General features: G+C 59.3%; 2 protein-coding genes across 3 annotated transcripts; one reads left to right on the top strand and one right to left on the bottom strand.

Moving 5' to 3' along the window:
* Positions 1-1135: 1135 nt before the first annotated feature.
* PAF1 (PAF1 homolog, Paf1/RNA polymerase II complex component) lies at positions 1136-10262 on the bottom strand. 2 transcript variants are annotated; one of them, XM_054009746.1, is made up of 14 exons: positions 10032-10262; positions 8220-8249; positions 7151-7243; positions 6894-7015; positions 6469-6535; positions 6131-6232; positions 5560-5665; positions 5317-5385; positions 4794-4897; positions 3948-4064; positions 3593-3721; positions 3112-3217; positions 2581-2662; positions 1136-1923 (listed from the first exon to the last, which is right to left on the bottom strand). In XM_054009746.1, the coding sequence occupies exons 1-14, from the start codon at positions 10079-10081 to the stop codon at positions 1505-1507; spliced, it is 1596 nt and encodes a 531-aa protein (XP_053865721.1). In that variant the 5' UTR covers positions 10082-10262; the 3' UTR covers positions 1136-1504. The 2 variants fall into 2 exon arrangements, with proteins under 2 accessions (XP_053865721.1, XP_053865720.1); XM_054009745.1 differs by lacking the exon at positions 10032-10262 and having other exon boundaries at positions 8220-8353.
* A 451-nt stretch (positions 10263-10713) lies between these two features.
* MED29 (mediator complex subunit 29) lies at positions 10714-20796 on the top strand. The gene is made up of 4 exons (XM_054009830.1): positions 10714-10944; positions 16350-16408; positions 18276-18360; positions 19585-20796. The coding sequence occupies exons 1-4, from the start codon at positions 10735-10737 to the stop codon at positions 19810-19812; spliced, it is 582 nt and encodes a 193-aa protein (XP_053865805.1). The 5' UTR covers positions 10714-10734; the 3' UTR covers positions 19813-20796.
* The last annotated feature ends 100 nt before the right edge of the window (positions 20797-20896 follow it).

Raw genomic sequence — 20896 nt, 5'->3', positions numbered from 1 at the left:
GGCCGTCGCAGTTCTTGGTACCCAGCCCGGAGTCCTTCCAGCCGGCTTGTTTCAGTAGAGACAGGGCAGAGAGAGGGGATGAAGACAAAAATTCATTGCCTCTTACTTTATAACCTTCTCGATGACTCCCCCCCCCCGGGGAAAGACAAAGCAGTCGCCCTGTAGGTGAGATTCAAAGCATCTCTCCGGTGAATTGTACATTCGTGACACTCCAGGCCTGTTATTTCCCAGACTCACAACGTGTCTGAGTAACAAACCTACAGCAACATTTCAGCCCTCCTTAGCCACCGCGGGTCCTCGCCTGCGAGCGGGAGAGGGACGCTCAGCCGCTGATGAGTTACAAAGCACGCCTTGGGAGGGATCGTATCCCTAGAAAAGTGGGGGGCAACAGGGGGTCATTTTGAGGTACAGTATCAGGGCAGCAGGTGCACCCCCAACCTTCACCTCACTGCCCAGTGCCGAGATACAGCAGTCCGCTCTCCTTTGGCCAGGGCCTCAGCGGAACAAGGGGGGGTAGTTTCCCCAGCTGCGGGAAATGCCAGTCAGTTTCAGGGGGCGGCGCTGGTCAGTTTCACTGCCCCAGATGCCAGCATCACTATACAAGGTCCTGCCTCCACCCCCAAAGCCCGTCTTTCCCCAAATGCCCCCCTAACCCTCCCCAAGAAGGGCTCTGCCCGACCCCCTCCCCATGCAGGGATCTGATCTCCCGTCACACTGCTAAGGGCCAAAGGGCTGGTGAATCCCGGTAACGTAGAGAGTGGGGAACCCAGCCTGCCTCCCCCACACATCAATGGCAGCTTTGAGCCCAGCCCCTGGCAGGGAAAGGACAGAGTTTGGGGCACAGGGGAATGGGGCATCTAGGGATAAACAAGCCCTTTCTCCCCCAGAATACCTGTCCCCCCAGGGTGCCTTCCCGGCCCAGGCCCCAGCCCTCTGAGTGGGGGCTCTGCACCCGCCGCCCGCTCTAGGGAGAACAGGCCCTGATGGCTAGGAGGGGGCTGGACAGCGGCTGCTGGACCCTCTGCTCGCAGCCAGAGGGAGGCGGTGATGCCAGCCAGGCCGCCCCTGGCACCAAGGGGGTAAAGATCCCTGGGAGGGCCGGCGCCGAGCACAGGGGGTGGGGAGAGACGCCTGGTTTTAGGAAGAGACCCTTTTATTGAGGCCGGAGAGGGGGTTCTGGTACAGGCTGGTATGTACAAGGGGCAAAACAAACAGCAGTAAGAATAAAAACACCCCAGTGTCTGAGGGGGACGCCAGAGGGGAGCCCCTGGGTCGGGAGGGGCACGCCCAGCGGGTCCTTGACCAAGCATAGGGGTGCCAGGCAGAGCCACTTCCTCCCAAGTTGGGGGGGATTCTAGCAACTCCCGGCACAAGTGAGCCCCCCCACATCAGGCCCACATCCTCCTGCTGGCAGCAAGGTGGAGGGATGGTCCCCCAAGGGGGTGGGTGGATCTGGCCCAGGCGGCCGGGGGGCAAGAGGCTGCCCCCCCCCAGCAGAGCCCACTCAGTCGCTTTCGCTCCCCTCCTCGCTGGAGTCCGAGGCGGCCTCGCTGCCGCTCCCGCTGCGCTCGTCCTCGTCGTCCTCCTCGGCATTGGAGCCCTCGCTGCCGCTGAGGAAGGGGCTGCGGCTGCGGCTGGCCCGGCGCCGCCGGCCCCCCCCCTCGCTGCCGCTCTCCTCCTCCCCGGGGCTGCGCCGCCCCCCGCCCCCCTCGCCCTCCGAGTCCTCGTCGTCGCTGCCGAAGATCTCCTCCTTGTCACGGGCCGCCCGCTCGTCCTCCTCGCTGGCCTCCGGCGAGCCCTCGCTGGCGCTGCGCCCGCTGGCTTCCGGCTCGCTCTCGCTGCCCGAGCGCCCTTCCTCCTCCTCCTCCTCCTCCTCCTCGCTGGCCTCCGGCTCGCTCTCGCTGCCCTTCTCCGGCTCCTCGTCTGCGGGGAGAGCCGCGGGGTCAGAGCCCGGCCCCCCCAGCGGGGAGGGGGGCAAGGAAGGGAGGGGATCACTCCCCCCGGGGGGAGCTGGGGGTGATGGAAGGGAGGCTGAGAGTTGATAGAGACGGGGTACCACCCCCAGGAGAGGGGGAGGGGTGATGGAAGAGAGGGGCTGTCCCTCCCAGGGAGATGGGGGGCTGATGGAAGACAGGGGACCATCCTCCCCATGGGAGGGGAAAGGGGAAAGAGAAGCGATGGCTCCCCCCCTCCTATTCTTTTGGGGTGGGGGCGACAGGAGCCATCCTCGGGGGTTGGATGTACAGGGGAGTCAGGGAGTCAGGACCAGCCCGTGGGGGAGGCAGGACTCAGGGCTGCCCCCTGTAGAGGGAGCGGCAGCACCATCTCCAGGGGTGTCTGTGTGTGTGTGTGGGGGGGGGGGGGGGGGGGGAGAATGTCCAGTGGTTGTGTTGGGGGGAGTCAGAGGGACCGAGGATGGAGTGCCGCGGCAGTTCCAAGGGCAGCCACCAGAGGGAGCCGCAAGCCCTTGTGCGGCCAGCAGTGGGTGGGAGGGAGCTGATGGGGGAGGGGACAGGCAGAGGGGCCCCTTTTCCCACGCCACCCCCCCAGAGCCGCAACCCCCCCTTCCCCGGCCGCTACCTGAGCCCTGGGCCTCCTTGTCCATCTCCTCCTCCTCTTCCTCCTCCGGCTCGTGATTCTCCAGCTGCGCCTTGCGAGCCTCCTGCCGGGGCGGGGGAGCCAGGTTAGCCATGGGGTGGGGGGCACCCCGCCCAGGCTGGGACCCCGCCCAGCGCCCCTCCTCAGTCAGTGAGAGTGGGTGGCATGGGGCCTTCAGGGCAGGGAACAGGACTCCTGGGTTCTCTCCCCAGCTCCGGGAGGGGAGTGGGGTCTAGTGGTTAGAGCAGGGGGGGCTGGGAGCCAGGACTCCTGGGTTCTGTCCCCAGCTCTGGGAGCGGAGCGGGGTCTAGTGGTTAGAGCAGGAGGACTGGGAGCCAGGACTCCTGGGTTCTATCCCCAGCACTGGGAGAGAAGTGGGGTCTAGTGGGTTCTACTCCCAGATCCCAGCGTAGGGGGTGAAAACAGAAGCTACGTGGGGGGCACGGATGGATTAACTGTCCCCCAAAGGGCTACCCCTCCGCTCCCCAGCACAGAGTCCAGCCCTCGCCCTACCTGAGCCTCCAGTTCCTTCTCGTTCATGTCCCGGTGCTTCACCACCAGCACGGCGTTGGTGCCCGACTGCACGCCCGCCTTGGCCCTGCGTTTGCTCAGCCGCACCCTGGGAGAGGGGCAACGTCAGGCCGGGGAGAACGGCCCCCGCACCCTCTTTCCAGGACACAGCCCCACCCGCTCCATGTGCCCCCTAAAGGCACATCCCGGAACTGGGGATCCCCCCGGCCCGGCTGGAGGTCAGGGCTCCCTGGGACGGCCCCAGCGCCGCTCAGAAACCAACCGAGCTCCGTTCGGTTCTTCCCCCCCCGCTCCCAGGTAGCTCAAGCCTCAGTTTACCCTCGGCCCGTCAATTCCCATTGGTTCAGGTACCGACGGACAACGGCCACTAACTCCGCCCTCTCGGAGCCAAGATCTGGGCACCCTGGGCACCGGCCCCGATCTGCCCCCCAGCCCCTGGGGCAGGCCCCGCCCCCCGCCTCACCGGGTCTCCAGCTCGTTGTAGTAGACCCCGTCACCCTCGCGGAAGATGAAGAAATAATTCTCCTCGTAGCCCTTGCTGGCTTTGTTCTTCACGTTCCAGTTGTACTCCCGGGCGATCTTGTAGTCGTAGCTGGGGGGTGGGGGTGGGGGTCAGCACCCCACAGCTCTGCCGCCCCCTCCTGAGCAGAGAGCTGATCCCCCCGCCTCCCCCCATTCCCCAGCACCGCATCCCCCACCCCCTTCCCTCCCCTCCACTCTCCCATATCCAAGTACAGCCCCTGTCCCCCCGCCTCGGCCCTGCACTGCCCCCCCGCCCCAGCCCCCTCTCCTAGCCCCCCACCTCCCCGGCCACGTACATGTCTTCGGGCGCATAGTCCATCTCCTCCTCCTGGTCCCGCTTGCGTTTCCGCAGCGTGTCCTCCACGGGCAGGAAATAGGCCACAAACTGGTTCCCCTCTTCGTCCATCATCCCCCTGAGATGGCCGGGAAAGGGTTAATGAGGAACGCTCCCCACCCCCCCTCCACACGGCACTCCCCTCCCCTCCATGGAGCACCGCCCTGGGGCCAGCACTGACTGCTGGGGAGAGCGCCCCCTACTGCCCTCACCCTGCTCCCTGCAACACAGCACCCCCAGCGCCACCCTGGGGCCAGCACTGACTGCCGGGGAGAGCGCCCCCTACTGCCCCCCCCCCCCCCCGAGTCCCTGCAGCACAGCGCCCCCTAGCACCATCCGGGGCCAGCACCCCCTACCCCACTCCCCACAGCACAGCGCCCCCTACTGAGGTCAGACCCTGGTATCGAGGGGAGAGCGCCCCCAACTGAGCTCCCACCCCGTTCCCTGCAGCCCAGTGCCCCCTAACGCCACCCTGGGGCCACCACTGAATATGAGAGCGAGCTCATGGGGGCCTCCCATCCAAACAGCAACCTGCCCCCCCTTTAGCTTGGAATCCCCTCCCCCAGCCCTACAGCAGCAGGCCACGAGGGCTGAGCTGGGGGGGGGGGAGGGGGGAGACTCCTTCGAGGGCAGGACACCCCCTGCCTTGCTCGAGCGCTTGGCCGTGCGGCTCTCTGTGCTGGGAGGGGGTGAGCGCCGGTACCCAGCGCCGAGCGGGGCCGGGGGACGCCCGGCTCTCGGGTCCCCGGGAAGGGCTCTGCCTAGCGGAGGGTGAACCCCCACCCAAGGCTGAGGGGTGCGGCATTACCTGATCATCGCCTGAGACATCATCTCGAGGGCCGCAGCCCCGCTGGTGTCCTTGGGGGCTGGGTCCGAATCAAAGATGACCTGGGCGCAGGGGTTGATCCACATCTAGGGGGGAAGGAGTCGGTTAGCGGGGTGATCCCTGCCCATAATGCACCATACTCCCCATGGATGGCCCCTCCATCAGGCAGACCCTCCCCTGGGCATCAGCCCCCCCACTAGCCCTTTGATCTCCCTCAGCATCAAGGACGGGGGGAACCCCCTCCAGGCTGCACTTCCGTCTGCGGGAAGGGAGTCAGGGCCGATGGGGAAACCGAGGCACGGAGCAGTCACGGGACAGGTCTCTTGCCTCCCACCCCGATGCTGCCTCCCCGAGGCTCGCTTAGCCCCAGACTGGGAAGTGCTTAGGACCGGCCCAGCCGCTAACGGCTGCAAAGGAGCCTCGAAGGTCCTTGCGCGCCACAGGCCGGTGCCCGTGGGCCTAGGGAAGCCAATGCCGGTGCCCAGCTCCCCTCCCCCAGCCTTACCTTGAAGTCCGGGAACACGGGCATCACTTCCATGGGGGTGACGCGAGGTTTGCTGTAATGCTGGGAGATCTGGGGACGGAGGAAGCACAGAGACCGTGAGAGGCTGGCAGGGGAGGGGTAACCCTAAACCTCCTCTTCCCCTCCAGCCCCTCTGATGGGGTGCTTTCAACACGGGCCCTTTAAGGCTTAAAGGCACAGCACGTTGTGTGAGAGAAGTGGGGGATATTTAAAGGGGCGACTCACCGATTTCTGGGCGTCCTCGAAAGTCTTCTCGATGGCAGCGATCTGGCTGTCCCGGTCTTTGTAGATCTCCTCCTCCGTGAACTGCTGCTTGACGGACACGCCGATCCTGATTGCAGGGAGGAGTGCGCAGAGTGAGGCCTGCTGGGAAAACGCTGCCCCCCGCCGGATGCAACCGGCATCGCTGGACGCGATGCTCCCCCTGACCCTCGCCCGCTGGATCGAACCGGATCCAACACCACCCGCAGCTAAGTCCACGAGCGCCAGGCCTATGCTGCCCCCTGCTGGACGCAACCAGTCCTGCGCCAGGCTGCGTCTCCCCCAGCGGCTGAAGATACTGCGCCCCCAACACGGGCAGCAGACAGACTGTGCGACGCCCCCCGCCAGATGCAGCGAGGGGGCAGCTGCTCCTTGTGGCAGGGGGCCACGCAGCATTAGAAGAGGAACCGGAGATCCCAGAGGGAGGGTAACCTCCCTCCCAGATAGGAGATGGTCCCTCCCCGCCCCCCCTTCCGACTCCGGGATGCTGTCCCTGCCCAGGAGAGTCACCCCGGCCGGCCCCCCTCAGACTCACTTGACCTCTGGCTTCTCGTTGGACACGCCGTAGCGGTTGAATTCGGTGGAGATGTATTCCGTCTTCCTCATCCATGGTACCACTTTGGCATGCTGCTGGGATCTAGGGCAGAGGAGGGCGGGGGGCTTATAGGCTGTGGGGCGGAGGGAGCTGCCGACTGCCCCCCCAATGTGTGGGGGGGAAGAACCTCCCACTGGGGGCAGGGCTCAGGCGGGTGGGACTGAGCAAAGGGGACCCCAAGGCCGCAGAGGAGGGCTGGGAGAGCTGGCTAGCCAGGGGGTCAGGGATGGGCTGCTCTCCACAGCCAGGGGCGCCGTGTGTTTTGGGGGCCGGGTTACCTCTTCGAGCTGGTGGGAGCCTGGATTTCCTCCTCCAGCAGCTTCTCGTCGGCCGGATCCAGGAGAACTGAAAGAGACAGAGCAGGATGGGACAGGACCCACGCCAGCCCCACCTCCCATCATGCCCCCCCTCCAAAAAAAAAAGCTCCTAGTCTTGGCTCTCAGTGGGGCAGGATTGATTGGGGACGGGCGCAAAGGAGACTCTTCAGTGAGCAAGATGCTTTGTGGGGGGGCACTTTGAAACTAGATCCTGGGATTCAGGGTTCAAGGAGGGACCCCTGAAATGCAAAATAGGCCCCCCCCTCGCCGTGGGTATGCACGACACACTCCCACCCCACCCCCCCCCAGTGAGCACAAGACACAAACGGTGCCCCATGATCCGTCGGCGATGCACACGTGGGCGCCCCCCCCAGCCCGGCTCTCACCATTAGGGTCGATGCGGTACGTATCGGGGTTGATGAGGTCGATGGTCACGCCCAGGTCCGGCTCGGTGAGGAGGTCGTGTTTGTGCTGCTTCTCCAGAGAGGTGGCTTTGTACTGCACAAACCTGGGAGAGGGACAGGTGAGACGCCGGCCCGGGAGAGTCCCCGGGCAGAGCCCTCTCCCCTCCCCCAGGGCGGCAGTGGTGCGGGTGAGCCGGGCGGGCCCCGATCCCAGCCCCGCTCAGCGGCTGCTCTCTCACCTGTTCTGGTCGAAGGGGTATGTAATGAATTTGGGGTCGAAGGGAATATCCGGGAGACTGTTGCAGTATTTCACCCGACACACCACGCCCGATCTGGAAGCACAGGGAGAGACATCAGCACCCCCTGGATTCCTGGGTTCCTTATCCCCCATCCCACCCACCCAGCCTGGGGTGACAGGGTGAGTCTAGAGCAGGGGTGGGCAAACATCCAGCCCTCCAGATGTTTTAATCCGGATCTCGAGCTTCTGCCAGGGAGTGGGATCCGGGGCTTGTCCTGCTCTGGTGCCCCCATCCCAAGCGCCACCCCTACAGCTCCCATTGCCTGGGAACCGCAGCCAATGGGAGCTACAGGGGCAGTGCCTATGGACAAGGCAGTGCACAGAGCCACCTGGCTGTGCCTTCGCGTAGGAGCTGGAGGGGGGCCATGCCGCTGCTTCCAGGAGCCGCTTGAGGTAAGTGCCGTCTGGAGCCTACACCCCTAATCCCCTCCCGCGCCCCAACCCCTGCCCCAGCCCTGATCCCCCTCCCACCCTCCTGAACCCCAACCCCACCCCAGAGCCTGCACCCCCAGCCGGAGCCCTCACCCCCTCCCACACCCTAACCCCCAATTTCATGAGCATTCATGGCCCGCCATACAATTTCCATACCTAGATGTGATCCTGGGGCCAAAAAGTTGCCCACCCCTGATCTAGAGCCAGGCACCATGGAGGACTGGGATCCCGGACTCCTGGGTTCTTTATCCCCTGCCAGCCAGGGGGGATGGAAAGAGTGCATGCGGAGGGAGCTATGGGCGGGGGATGGCGGAAGGGGTCATGTGCCAACCCCCAACCCCTCGCCGGACTGCGCTGGAATCTCCAATGTCCCATGTCAGCGGCGACCTACGATCGTGCCCAGCCGCCGTGAAATGAGTTTGGCGCAAGTGACAAGCAGCTACAGTAATTACTCTTCCCCCTCACCCCCCCACCCCGGCCTTTGCCAGCAAGTCCAAGGGCTGGGCAGGGGAGCTGTAAAAAGAGGACTGGGTACAGCGGTGGGGGAATTGTGAACGTGGGACGAGGAAGGGTCATACCTCTCAGGCAGGGTCCGGTGAGCGTTGGGCCTGCAAAGATACGGAAATAAATAACAACAGTAAATAATCACAACACCGTGAGCTCTTTTCGTCCAATGCCCTTTACCAGGGAGTGTTGGTAGCATTATCCCCATTCTGCAGAGGGGAAAACTGAGGCACAGAGCAGCAGAATGAGGGTCAGTGTTGGGGGCGGGGGGAGACGCTGCCTATGGGCCTGGCCCCTGGAGGCTGCCCCAAAGTGAGAGCCCTGCCCAGACTCTCCACGTAGAGTGAAACCGATTTAAAGCACTTTATCAATATTGATGCACTGCCCCTCCCCCGCAGGAGGCAAGTCAGCAGCATCAGCTCTACTGACTGGATGGGGAAACTGAGACAAGACCAGCAGCAGGGCCAAGATCAAGCAAGCGAAACTGCTGCGGACTCTGTGCGGCCACTTCTGGGGTGGGACACGGTGGCCACACGATGACGCTATGCTGGAGTTTAGTGGGGGTTAGGTCAGGCCTCTCAGGTGACTGTGAACGGGCCTCCCCACAGGGCTCTGGCTGTCCACACACCGGGAGATAGAGCCCAGGAGTTTGGGCTCCCAGCCCCCCACCCCGACTCTCCCCATCATCCCTGACCAGTGGGGAGAGGGGGACGGACGGGGGGGGGTGGAGAAGGGATCCAGGAGTCCAGGACCCTGACTCTTCCTATCACCTCTAGTGTGGGGGGGGAGTCCAGGCTCCCAGCTCCGCCCCCTGCAACTCTCCCCATCACCCCTGGTGGGGGGAGGACCCAGGAGTCCAGGCTCCCAGCTCCGCCCCCTGCAACTCTCCCCATCACCCCTGGTGGGGGGAGGACCCAGGAGTCCGGGCTCCCAGCTCTCCTCCACCCCAACTCTCCCCATCACCCCTGGCGGGGGGGGACGGACCCAAGAGTCCGGGCTCTCAGCCCCTCCCCAACTCTCCCCATCACCCCTGGCGTGGGGGGGGACCCAGGAGTCCGGGCTCCCCCCCAACTCTCCCCATCACCCCTGGCAGGGGGGGAAGGACCCAGGAGTCCGGGCTCTCAGCTCCCCCCCCTCCCCAACTCTCCCCCTCACCCCTGGCGGGGGGGGGATCCAGGAGTCCGGGCTAACCCCAACTCTCCCCATCACCCCTGGCGGGGGGGGGACCCAGGAGTCCGGGCTCCCCCCAACTCTCCCCATCACCCCTGGCGGGGGGGGGACCCAGGAGTCCGGGCTCCCCCCAACTCTCCCCATCACCCCTGGCGGGGGGGGGACCCAGGAGTCCGGGCTCCCCCCAACTCTCACCCTCACCCCTGGCGGGGGGGGGGGGACCCAGGAGTCCGGGCTCCCCCCAACTCTCCCCATCACCCCTGGTGGGGGGAGGACCCAGGAGTCCGGGCTCCCAGCTCTCCTCCACCCCAACTCACCCCATCACCCCTGGCGGGGGGGGGGGGGACCCAAGAGTCCGGGCTCTCAGCCCCTCCCCAACTCTCCCCATCACCCCTGGCCGGGGGCGGGACCCAGGAGTCCGGGCTCCCCCCAACTCTCCACATCACCCCTGGCGGGGGGGGACCCAGGAGTCCGGGCTCTCAGCTCCCCCCCCTCCCCAACTCTCCCCATCACCCCTGGCGGGGGGGGGACCCAGGAGTCCGGGCTCTCAGCTCCCCCCCCTCCCCAACTCTCCACATCACCCCTGGCGGGGGGGGACCCAGGAGTCCGGGCTCTCAGCTCCCCCCCCTCCCCAACTCTCCCCATCACCCCTGGCGGGGGGGGGACCCAGGAGTCCGGGCCCCCATGACGTCACGGGGGGCGAGGCCCCGCCCTACCTGTGCCCCGGCTCCTCCCGCTGCGCCTGGGTCTGGATGGTCGGGGCCATGGCGGGACCGCGGCTGCGATCGCTGCTGCCCCGCCGCGGGGCCTGCGGGCGGCGAGGGTGGCCGAGGCCCGCCTGACGGGAAACGCGGCCGCGCCCCGCGGAGCGGCTCCGGGAGGAGGAGCTCGATGATGCGGGCAGGCGAGGCGGCGGGACCCCGGGCGGGCAGAGACTTCGCTCCGGAGACAGGCACCGGGGTAAACACCTACGGACGGGCTCACGGGGCCCTGCGGCCGGGCAGTCTCACGGGAAGCGCGGCTCGGAAAGGCGCACTTCCGGGGAGAGAGAGCAGGGCATGCTGGGAGTTGTAGTGCCGGGAACGGCGCTCCCGGAACGTAATGCGCATGCGCGCTAGCGGCGCGGTGTCTGACGGGAATCGCAGAAGCGGGGTCCGACGGGAAACGTCAATGGGGAGCGACGCATGCCGGGAGCCGTAGTTCTAGCCCTGTGAGGAGGGCCCAGCTGGACGAGGCGGGGAGCGCGCAATGCATGCTGGGAACTGTAGTCACTGTATGGGTCGGGCGCGCGTGGTGCACCCTGGGAATCGGAGTTCGGGGAGGGGGGGCGTGGTAGGCGCGGTGCATGCCGGGAGCCGCTGTCCCTGGTGCGAGGGGGCCGCGGTGCATGTCGGGAGGAAGCCGTAGTTGCTAGGGAAGATGGCGGCCCCCCAGCAGCCGCAGCAGGCCCCGGCGCAGGCCCCGGCGCCCGGGCCGCAGCTCACGCTCCAGGCGGGCCCGGGGCAGCAGCCCCAGCTGCAGACTCAGGCGGCCGCGCAGGCCCAGGCCCAGGCCGCCGCGCAGGCGCAGGACTTCGACCCCGTGCAGCGCTACAAGATGCTGATCCCGCAGCTGAAGGAGAGTCTGCAGGTGGGGGCGGGGCCAGGGGAAAGGGGCGGGGCATGGGGAAAGGGGGCGGGGCCAGGGGAAAGGGGGCGGGGCCTGCAGCTGGAGTTGAGGGGGGAGGTCTAAACAGGAGGGGGTGTGGCCTGACGGGGTGGAGGTGGAGCTTACGGGGGCGGTGGTGGAGGTATATGGGGCAGGGGTGGGGCCCATGGGGGTTGGGCATGCCTGAGAGGGGTGGGCGGGCGGGGGGTTGCTGTGGATGGGAGGAGGTGGGGGCAGTAGCTGCTGCTGGGGTGGGCAGAGTTAAGGCTGTTCAGTGGGGCTATGTGCTGATGAGCACGGCGGGGGCCATTTCTGCGTTGCACAGGGTGGGAGCATGGCTGCGGTGCCCTTTAACCTGCCGCACCGTGTGTTGGATGAAACGGTAACTCACTATTTACTAGGTGTATTACAGTCGCGCCTAGAGCCACCGTCACTCATATCCAGGCCTCCATTGTGCCAGGCAGACCTAGGGAGAGGCAGTCTCTGCCCCCCAAGGGCTCCCAGTCCGACTACAGAGACAACTGGTAGGAGGAGAGAAGCATCATCAGCTCATTCCAGCAGATGGTGGAGTGAGGCCCAGCGAGGTTAATGCCCTGATGCTGCAGGCATGTGCTTCACCATAAGCCTGGGAATAACCCCCTTGATTCCAGTAGCAAGGCATTTCCTGGGTGCCCAAAATACGTGAGGGGGTGTTTGCCCGGTTAGAGGGTAAGTGACTTGTCCACAGGCACACAGGGCATCTGTAGCAGAGGCAGGAAGAGAATCCAGATTCATTCCAGTGCCTTAACCAGAAAGCCAGCCGCTTACAATGCTTAGATAAACAGTTGGTCGTCGCGATCGTTTGCCATTTGGTTTGTTCCTGTGTGGTCGCAAGGGCTTCACAGGCTGAACGTCCAATGTCGGAACAGACTTAATGCTCCCATTGAATAGGGGGTCTGCCTGTGAGCTGCCTCCACCCCTCGGTTGGTGGGATTTTGTCCCAGATGTTATAAGCCACCCGGAGAATGGCGTTCACCGGAATGTCTCGCGGCATTCTGGCAACATGTCAGAAAAGTGTAAGATGTATGGCCCCAGAAGTCTGTAAACCAGAGCGACTGTAAACGTAAAAATCATTCCGCTTTATACACAATATACAATGTTGGCATTTTGTGTGAAGAGACTCCAGCTTTGCCCAGTCTGAGCGATATAGCGTCCATGTTTCACAACTGTACGGAGAGGATACAGTTCGAATAGATCTGAACTTGGTTGTCGTGCCAAGGTGATGTTGATTCCCTATTCGTTGTAAATGACCCTTGGCAGACGCTGCGATGCCAGTCCGGTGAAGAACCCCTGGGTGAGAGCTGGAGTGGCTGTTGAGTATCAAACCCAAATACCAAAAGCTGGAGACTGCTTCGGCAGTTTCATTATTCAAAACGATTGGAGTCGTGGGTGGACCTGATCCTAAGTTTTGCATCTTCATCTTTGGCCACGGAACACGGAGGCTGACCTTGGCCGCCAACTCCTCCGTTTGCTGGAGTACCTCACTCTATACTAGGAGAACCACGTCATCAGCAGAGGCAAGGTCTGAGAGCGAGAGATCACTGATCTGAATGCCCCGGGACCAGACGGAAAGCTGCTTTATGAGACCCATTGCCCGGCAAAAGAGCACAGGGGCCGAGACTCAGCCCGTCCTGATACCAGATACCGATTTAAAAGGTGCCGACATCCGATTCACCCAGACGTACACAGGCAGTGGTTCCGTTATGCAGCTTTCTAATCAAGTCCCGTAGAGTGGCTGGGACACCTATGCCCTTTAAGGCCTTCCATAGCCCGACTTGGTCAACTGAATCAAACGCAAGCTTAAGATTGACGTACACCACGTGCAGGGGCTTCTTGAACTCGCATTGTACCTCCGACAACAAGCGGAGGGTGAAAATAGTGTCTAATGTGGACCTGTTCCCGGTAAAGCCTGAGTGTTTGGGCCGACGCTTCAGATGTAGCCGGGGCTCCAAACACGCCGGCAGAATGTGCACACGCCCATTCCCTGGCACGGACAGCAAGGTGATCGGCCTGTACCTCTTACATTCGCCCGTCAGACCCTTGCCCTTATAAAGCGAGATCACAATACCATGGTTGCAGGCGATTGGCAAGGATCCAGGCAAAAGACAGCCAGAAACCAGCCTGCCTCTCGTCAATATTGACGTTGGAGGCAGTTGTGCCAGAACTGGTTACACAGTGGAGTGTTCTGTGTTGTAATAATAAAGTAGACTGAGAGTCGGAACAGTCTGTTCCTTATTGCATTGTTTCCCAAGGAGTTGGGTGTGCCCCCTGGAGGGGTACGAAGGACTAGCTAGGAGTGGGATCCCTCCCAGTTTTTCTCCAGTTCCTCAATGTTCAGCGGCAGTCAAAAAAGTGAACAGAATGTTGGGAATCATTAAGAAAGGGATCGATAAGAAGACAGAAAATGTCCTGTTGCCTCTATATAAATCCATGGTACGCCCACATCTTGAATACTGTGTGCAGATGTGGTCGCCCCATCTCAAAAAAGCTATATTGGAGTGGGAAAAGGTTCAGAAAAGGACAACAAAAATGATTAGGGGTATGGAATGGCTTCCGTATGAGGAGAGATTAATAAGATTGGGACTTTTCAGCTTGGAAAAGAGACGACTAAGGGGGGATATGATAGAGGTCTATAAAATCATGACTGGTGTGGAGAAAGTAAATAAGGGAGTGTTATTTACTGCTTCTCATAACACAAGAACTAGGGGTCACCAAATGAAATTAATAAGCAGTGGGTTTAAAACTAAGGGTACGTCTACACTTACCGGAGGGTCCGGCGGCATGCAATCGATGTTCTGGGATCGATTTATCGCGTCTGGTTTAGACGCGATAAATGGATCCCCGATCGATCCCGGAAGTGCTTGCCGTCGACGCCGGTACTCCAGCTCGGCGAGAGGAGTACGTGGCATCGACGGGGGAGCCTCCCTGCTGCGTCTGGACCCGCGGTAAATTCGGACTAAGGTACTTCGAATTCAGCTACGTTATTAACGTAGCTGAATTTGCGTACCTTAGTCCGAAGTGGGGGGCTAGTGGGGACCAGGCCAAACAAAAGAACTTATGTCTTCACGCAGTCAACCTGTGAAACTCTTTGCCAGAGGATGTTGTGAAGGCCAAGACTATAACAGGTTCAAAAAGAACTATATAAGTCAGGGGTTCCCAAACTGGGGGTCGGGACCCCTCAGGGGGTCACGAGGTTATTACATGGGGGGATCCCGAGTTGTCCGCCTCCACCCCAAACGCCGCTTTGCCTCCAGCATTTATAATGATGATAAATATATAAAAAAATGTTTTTAATTGATAAGGGGGGGGTCACACTCAGAGGCTTGCTATGTGAAAGGGGTCACCAGTACAAAAGTTTTAGAACTACTGAGATAAATCCATGGAGGACAGGTCCATCAGTGGTTATTAGCCAGAATGGTCAGGGATGATGTCCCTAGCCTCTGTTTGCCAGAAGCTGGGAATGAGCGACAGGGGATGGATCACTTGATGATCACCTGTTCTGTTCATTCCCTCTGGGGCACCTGGCATTGGCCACTGTCGGAAGACAGGACACTGGGCGAGATGGACCTTTGGTCTGACCCAGTCTGGCCGTTCTTACGTTTAATTGACCAAAGTAAGTCTCTAGCTGCTACAGTTGCTGAGAAAACCTTCAGAACAGGAAGCAAGTGCAACCAATTTAGTGAAGTCCAACTGAGTCTGCAGAAAGCCTGAGCCAATTGCTGTGTGGTGGTGGGTTGAGCAAATGACTGGTGTAGAGAAAGTGACTAGGGAGGGCAGTGTTGTTTAGTCCATCTCATAACACAAGAACCAGGGGTCACCCGATGAAATTAATAGGCAGCAAAACCAACCAAAGGAAGTATTTCTTCACCCAACGCAGAGTCAACCTGTGGAACTCATTGCCATGGGATCCTATGAACGCCAAAAGTAGAACTGGGTTCAAAAAAGAATTAGACAAGTTCATGGAGAATAGATCCATCAATGGTTATTAGCTAAGACGGTGAGAGACACAACCTCATGCTCTGGGTGTCCCTAAACTGCCAGGAGCTTGTATTGGACAACGGGATGGATCACTCGATGATTGCCCTGTTCTAGTCATTCCTCCTGAAGCATCTGGCATTGGCCACTGTTAGTAGACAGGATACTGGACTAGCTGGACCATTCGTCTGGCCGTTCTTATGTGGGTGACTTGCCCTGTTAATATCAGTGGCTACGGTGTCTGGTGCTAATGGATGTCCTTTAAAACTGCCCATCGGCAACTTCTCGTGCTTTGAGCGTGGAAATGGAGGCTCATCTTACGAAGCTCTAACCTACGTGTTGGCATTGAACAACGAGATTGAAAGGGAAAGGTTGAGGTAGCTTTTGCTTGCCTGACCAGAGCCTCTGCATGGGAAAACGCTACATGTCACGTTTCAGTTTCCAGGCTTAATCAACATTAAGAGAAGGCCTTTGTTAAAAACTAAAACCTACCTCGAGATTTCACATCCGTTTCTCAGCCCCCGTTTGAGTCAGGGAGTTTGTTGCCCGGCATCATGGGGCTTTTTTAAAAAGGTTCATCTTAAAAAAAGCATTTTTTAAAAACAAAATATTTACTTTTAAAGCAAAGTGAGTCATCCTTCTCCCAAAATAGAAACTCGGGAGAATGAAACCAGGGCAGAATCTGTGTGTCATGTCAGAAGGCACTTGTGACTGAGATTCTGGTAAATGACTCAGCACTGGGTTAGATAATAATGTCAACATCTCAGAAACTGCAACGTTCAGATAAAATGGAACAGAACTTTAGCCCAAATTCCTCTTGTCAATATACCATCTGGCCTGATTTGACTCAGCAAATTCCTGGACTAAGTTTGGTGAAGTTTTGGTTCCAGTTCCTGTTAGTCTTTCCCGACTTAGAGCCCCTAGATGTAAATCGCATTAACAAATCCACAAGAGCAGTATTGTTCATATCAGGGGTTGGCAACCTTTCAGAAGTGCTGTGCCGAGACTTCATTTATTCACTCTAATTTAAGGTTTCGCGTGCCAGTAATACATGTTAACGTTTTTAGAAGGTCTCTTTCTATACGTCTATACTATAGAACTAAACTATTGTTGTATGTATGGCTTCATGGCTCCCTGCCTCGGTTTAACGCCAGTGATTTGCTTTGAGATCCTAGAGGACTGCACCGCAGTGTGGTGTTTAATATTTAATGGCTGTTTCCTGCCAAAGCCAGGATTCTTGTGATGGCTGCGAGGGTCCCAAACACGGCATCAAGTCCCAACTCCGTTCCCAAAGCTAGCCAAGCAAAGGCGGGAGCGGCAGCGCCTGTCGCTTACCTTGCACCCTCTGACTCTTGCTTTCTCTCGCCCTCCAGAACCTGATGAAAATCGCGGCTCAGAATCTCATCCAGAACACGAACATCGATAACGGGCAGTGAGTATTCTCTCTCCTCCTCCCCGGGCAGGGCTAGCTTCTAACCAGGAGCCAGAAGGCTTTCACCCGGGTCTTTAAACTTCTCAACGTCAAACGTTGTTCTGGTATCTAGTACCCAAACTTCCCAAAGTGGCCGTGGATGGCAGGCGCACCTCGTTCTGGGCACCTGATGGCTCCTGTCGGTACCGTCTGGGAGAATGAAGCTCTGGGTGACTTGAATGGGTCACCCCAAATCAGTGCTGATTCGATCCCAGCGTAGCTGAGTAACGGCCCAACGCCCCCCCCGCCTGACAGCTGCTGGAGGACGGGGGGGCACGTGACAGGAGTTAGCTGGGTCTAATTGGAAGGGGCATCCGCATGGACAAAACCCACTCTCCCCGCTGGCACTCCAGCCCCATCGTGGGCAGGTGTTACAGAGAGGCCAAGGACTGAATGGGGGACAGCGAATGGGGGACCCCCCCATGCTAAAGAGGTGACCTTCTGCGGTGGGGGAGGCATATTGATGGGAGTGTGGAAGAGGGGAGGGTTTGCCCTTTGTAGGGGTCACCCCAAGACTCATTAGCGTGTCCCCTTTAAAGATGAGGTGGGCTATACACGCTTTCCAGCCCACTTTACCATCCTCTCTGTTTCTCTGCTGGAGACTCCGCCCCTTCCGCGTCCGCTTGCCCCACCCCCTTCACTGTAAATACTCTGGAATCCGGCGGCATTGCCCCATCTTGCTGTGCATTGGGGCGGGGCAATGTTCCCCAGGGGTACCCAGGGTTGGGAGGCACCTCAGCACCACCTGCCCTTAGTGTGAAGCAGCTTGTCTGGCCCGGCTATGGTTCAGCTCCCTGAATCCACCAGCCTCTGGCAGCACAAGCCCTGCCCTCCTCGCGCTCTCTGGAGCAGCAGACACACGCCAACTCCCAAGTCCTCGGCGAGGGCCCAGGACGTTCCCAGACTCCCAGGCCCGCTGTTCCCACAGGAACCGTGCACAGCCGCTCGTAAGATGCCACTCAGGCCCAGCACGTTGCTCAACCCCCCCTCACTCCGCTATCTTGGTAGGGACAGCGAGAAGTTGTTTATCATCAAAGCTCAGAGGATGTTGGAAACACGGTTACATATCAAATAAACCCTTAACGCGCTTCGGAGAGTCTAAACTCAACAGGTTAAACCTTCTGTCTGCGGAAGTTTGATCTCCCCTGAAGTTCTCTGCAGCATTTTCAACCAAGCTGCCAGAAAAGGCCCCTTTTCATGGAACAAAACTGCCGTCCTTTTTCTTCCTCGGTGAAGGGTGCCTGCTTGTCTTCTCTGCGTCCCCAAAGATAGTCAAACAGCCCTTGATGTGCATCCAGCCGATAAGGTCCCTCCCCGTGCTGTCTTTCTCTTCCTGTTAAATCCCCACAAGCCAGTGATGGGACCCTGCACAATGTACTTGTTAACAGGTAGATGGATCGAGAGGGCCTGTCTGAGAGGAAACCTGTTTTTCACCGTTGCTGGTGACCAGTACCTTGATCCAGACTTGAAGAATGTATTTGGAGTAGATATAGATGCAGAGAATCTGCACCTACATTTCCCCAATGATATTGATGAGCACTGGGACACCAGCTTTCATGTGGGAGCTCACGTGACGCTCTTTGGTGAACCAGAATGTACATAGCAGACTCAAGAAATTCTTGTGTCTCCGTTGCCAGTTGAGGTTCATGGGTCACAGGGGGGACTCCCAGCCTGGGGACCAGCAGTCCCAGCAGAGGATCGGTCCCATTCTGTCTGCCCTCTCTTGTGGGGCCTCATCCCTGACCCAGGAGGTGCTGGGGTTTGGGTCTGCCTGCCTTCCTCGGAGTCGAGTACCATGGCTGCCTCGTCACGGGTCCTGTCATTTCAGGAAAAGCAACGACGGGTTGGTGCAGCGCTTCGACAAGAGCCTGGAGGAGTTCTACGCCCTGTGCGACCAGCTGGAGCTTTGCCTGGTGAGTTACAATGCTTCATGGGAGTTGTAGTTTTGATGGCGTCATGTCCCCATTCTCCTCCATAGGCCGGGCGTCCCCAGCTGGACTCAGTGTCCCATGATGCACCCACGAGGCAATTGCCTCACTGCAGTGGCTGGCTGTGGTGCATCATGGGAGATGGAGGCTGTCCGGAAAGCCCGGCCCATAGAGAAGGAGGCTATGAAGCAACCAAACTGCGTCTCCCATGTTGCCCGCTACTGCAGTGATGCAATCACCTCGCGCCATGAGACATGGTGCCTCATGGGAGATGTAGTCCTACCCCGTCTGAAATGTTTCAAATGTTTTTTATTCCAAGTGGCTGTCTGAAAATTTCCTTTAATTTTACTAAAAACTGCGTTGATCGACCCCAACTAACCTTTTTTAGTTCTTGATTTGCCGAAGTTTAAAAAAAAACAACCTTCGTTTTTGGTTTGACCTACATTTTATTTATTTGTTTTATTTTACTTCAGCATTGCCAGAGAGCCAAAAAATCCGTCATTTGCCCTGCTCTGACTATGTGGCTCTGTCTCCCTCTCGTGGCTGGGTCAGGCAGAGCAGTTCAAGCTGCGGGCTTGATGGTTAATGGTCCTTTTAGTTCAGACAGTGGAGTTTTCCACTGTTAGTTCTAGGCATTGTGGGCTTGTCCCTACAGGGGACCCTGCCGTGGGAGTCACTACACATCCCTTTAGGGAGTATCGATCTTAGCCATTGACACGGGGCTCTGCAGCCGTAAACAAAGACGTGGGCCCTGCCCCGGCGAGTTCAGCGGGAAGGCTGAGGCCTGAAGAGCCATGGAGACTGAGCAGTAGAGGGCAGAGCGAGTGAAGGAGGCCTTTTCTGGGGCAGCGGCCTCCAGGGGCGGGGGGCGTTGTGGGGACGGCTGGGAGAGGTGGCTTTGAAGGAAGAGGAGCGTCTGTCAGAAGATGATGTGGTAGGACGTCCCAGGCATAGGGAGTAGGGCGATGGGAGGGCTCAGAGCAAGGGGAAGGGAGGGGGTGGGAGCTGTGGGGCTTGGAGAAATGAGCACAGATGCACTGTGGGTACAGGCAAGGGTGTGAATGCAAAGAGGCTAAATGTGATGTGGGAGGGGTCATTGATGTTGATCTGTCCAGGGGCAGGTTAGAGGCTAGAGGGACGATTGCTCTGACCAAGGCCGGAGGGCGCGTGGCCGTACCCCATGTGCTCATTGTTTCCCTCCCCTTCCAGCGGCTGGCCTACGAATGCCTGTCCCAGAGCTTCGACAGCACCAAGCATTCCCCCAACCTGGTGCCGACGGCCACCAAACCCGATGCGGTGCAGACCGAGAGCCTGCCGTACACCCAGTACCTGAGCATGATCAAATCCCAGATCTCCTGCGCCAAGGACATCCACAATGCCCTGCTGGAGTGCTCCAACAAGATCACCGGCAAGATCCCCGCCCAAGGGGGGCCATAGCCCACAGCGCTGGCACAGTTGTTGCTCCTGCTCGGCAGCCGGCGTGGTTTGAAGGAGACTTGGATCGTTTCCAGGCCGGCACTGTGTCAGCCGGTGAAACTTTACAAACTTGCATCTGACCCACGGCCTGTCTCAGGTCCTCTGAATTCCCTGCCTGGGTAGATGGTCTCGTTTGTATCGAGAGTGAAATGAACGTCCCTGGTCCGCTTTCTCCTCTAACTCCCTCTGGTCTTACTCCTTCCCTCCCCTCCCAGTTCTCATGTTCCCTCCTTTCCCCCTCACCTTTCTCACATCTCCTAGGCCTGATCCTCAGCTGCCATCAGACCTTCGCCGAACTCACTGTTGCGACGCTAGCCTATGCCACCCGGTGGCTTGGCCCACGTACATTCGGAACGCATTAGCCCTGCTAAAACTGACTCACCTAGCACAGGATCTACTTGCCGAAGTCTCCCTTGCCAGGGCCTAAGCCCCCTCCACTCCCCTTTGACTTCAGGAGGGGTCGAGGAGACCTGAGATTGTGCTGCTAATGAAGTGAGGAGGATCAGACAGAATCTTTCTCTGCCATCAAATTAAAACTTCCCCCCACCCCAGGTGAATGGGCTGGATTGTAGCTTTCCAGGTTGGTGGGTGTATTATTTATTTTCCTTAAACAGTAACCCTGTCAAAGAAATGCCATTGAGTTAAAACAAGCCCCGGTGTTAATTTCCTCCTGCCATCACAGTGACTTTACCTCACTGTAACCCTTCTGTCCTTTGAGACATTTCTCTCCTGACCTGCGTGGAGCGAGAGGGGAATCGGACTCCAGCTCATTTCAAGCTTGTTAATGATAACGCCTTTGATCCTTTAAAACAGAGGGCTGGCCTGTGATTCCGTTCACACCAGCGTAAAGCAGAAGTAACGAACAGAATTATCTCTGCGTCAGACTGGCATAAAACCTAAAGGAGAATCAGATCCAAAGAGTGAATTAAAGCAAAACAACTTTGATTCCGTTTGTTTCCCTATATTTGTCAGACTGATTCTAGCTTGGTCAGTTTCACTTTCCATTTCTAGTCAGTTTCACTTTCTCTCTCCCTTCCCAATTTGC

This window comes from Malaclemys terrapin, chromosome 20, assembly GCF_027887155.1.
Source record: "Malaclemys terrapin pileata isolate rMalTer1 chromosome 20, rMalTer1.hap1, whole genome shotgun sequence".
Classification (NCBI taxonomy): Eukaryota; Metazoa; Chordata; order Testudines; family Emydidae; genus Malaclemys; species Malaclemys terrapin.
The sequence above is the reverse complement of the archived record's forward strand: the minus strand, read 5'-3'. Positions and strand labels throughout refer to the sequence as shown.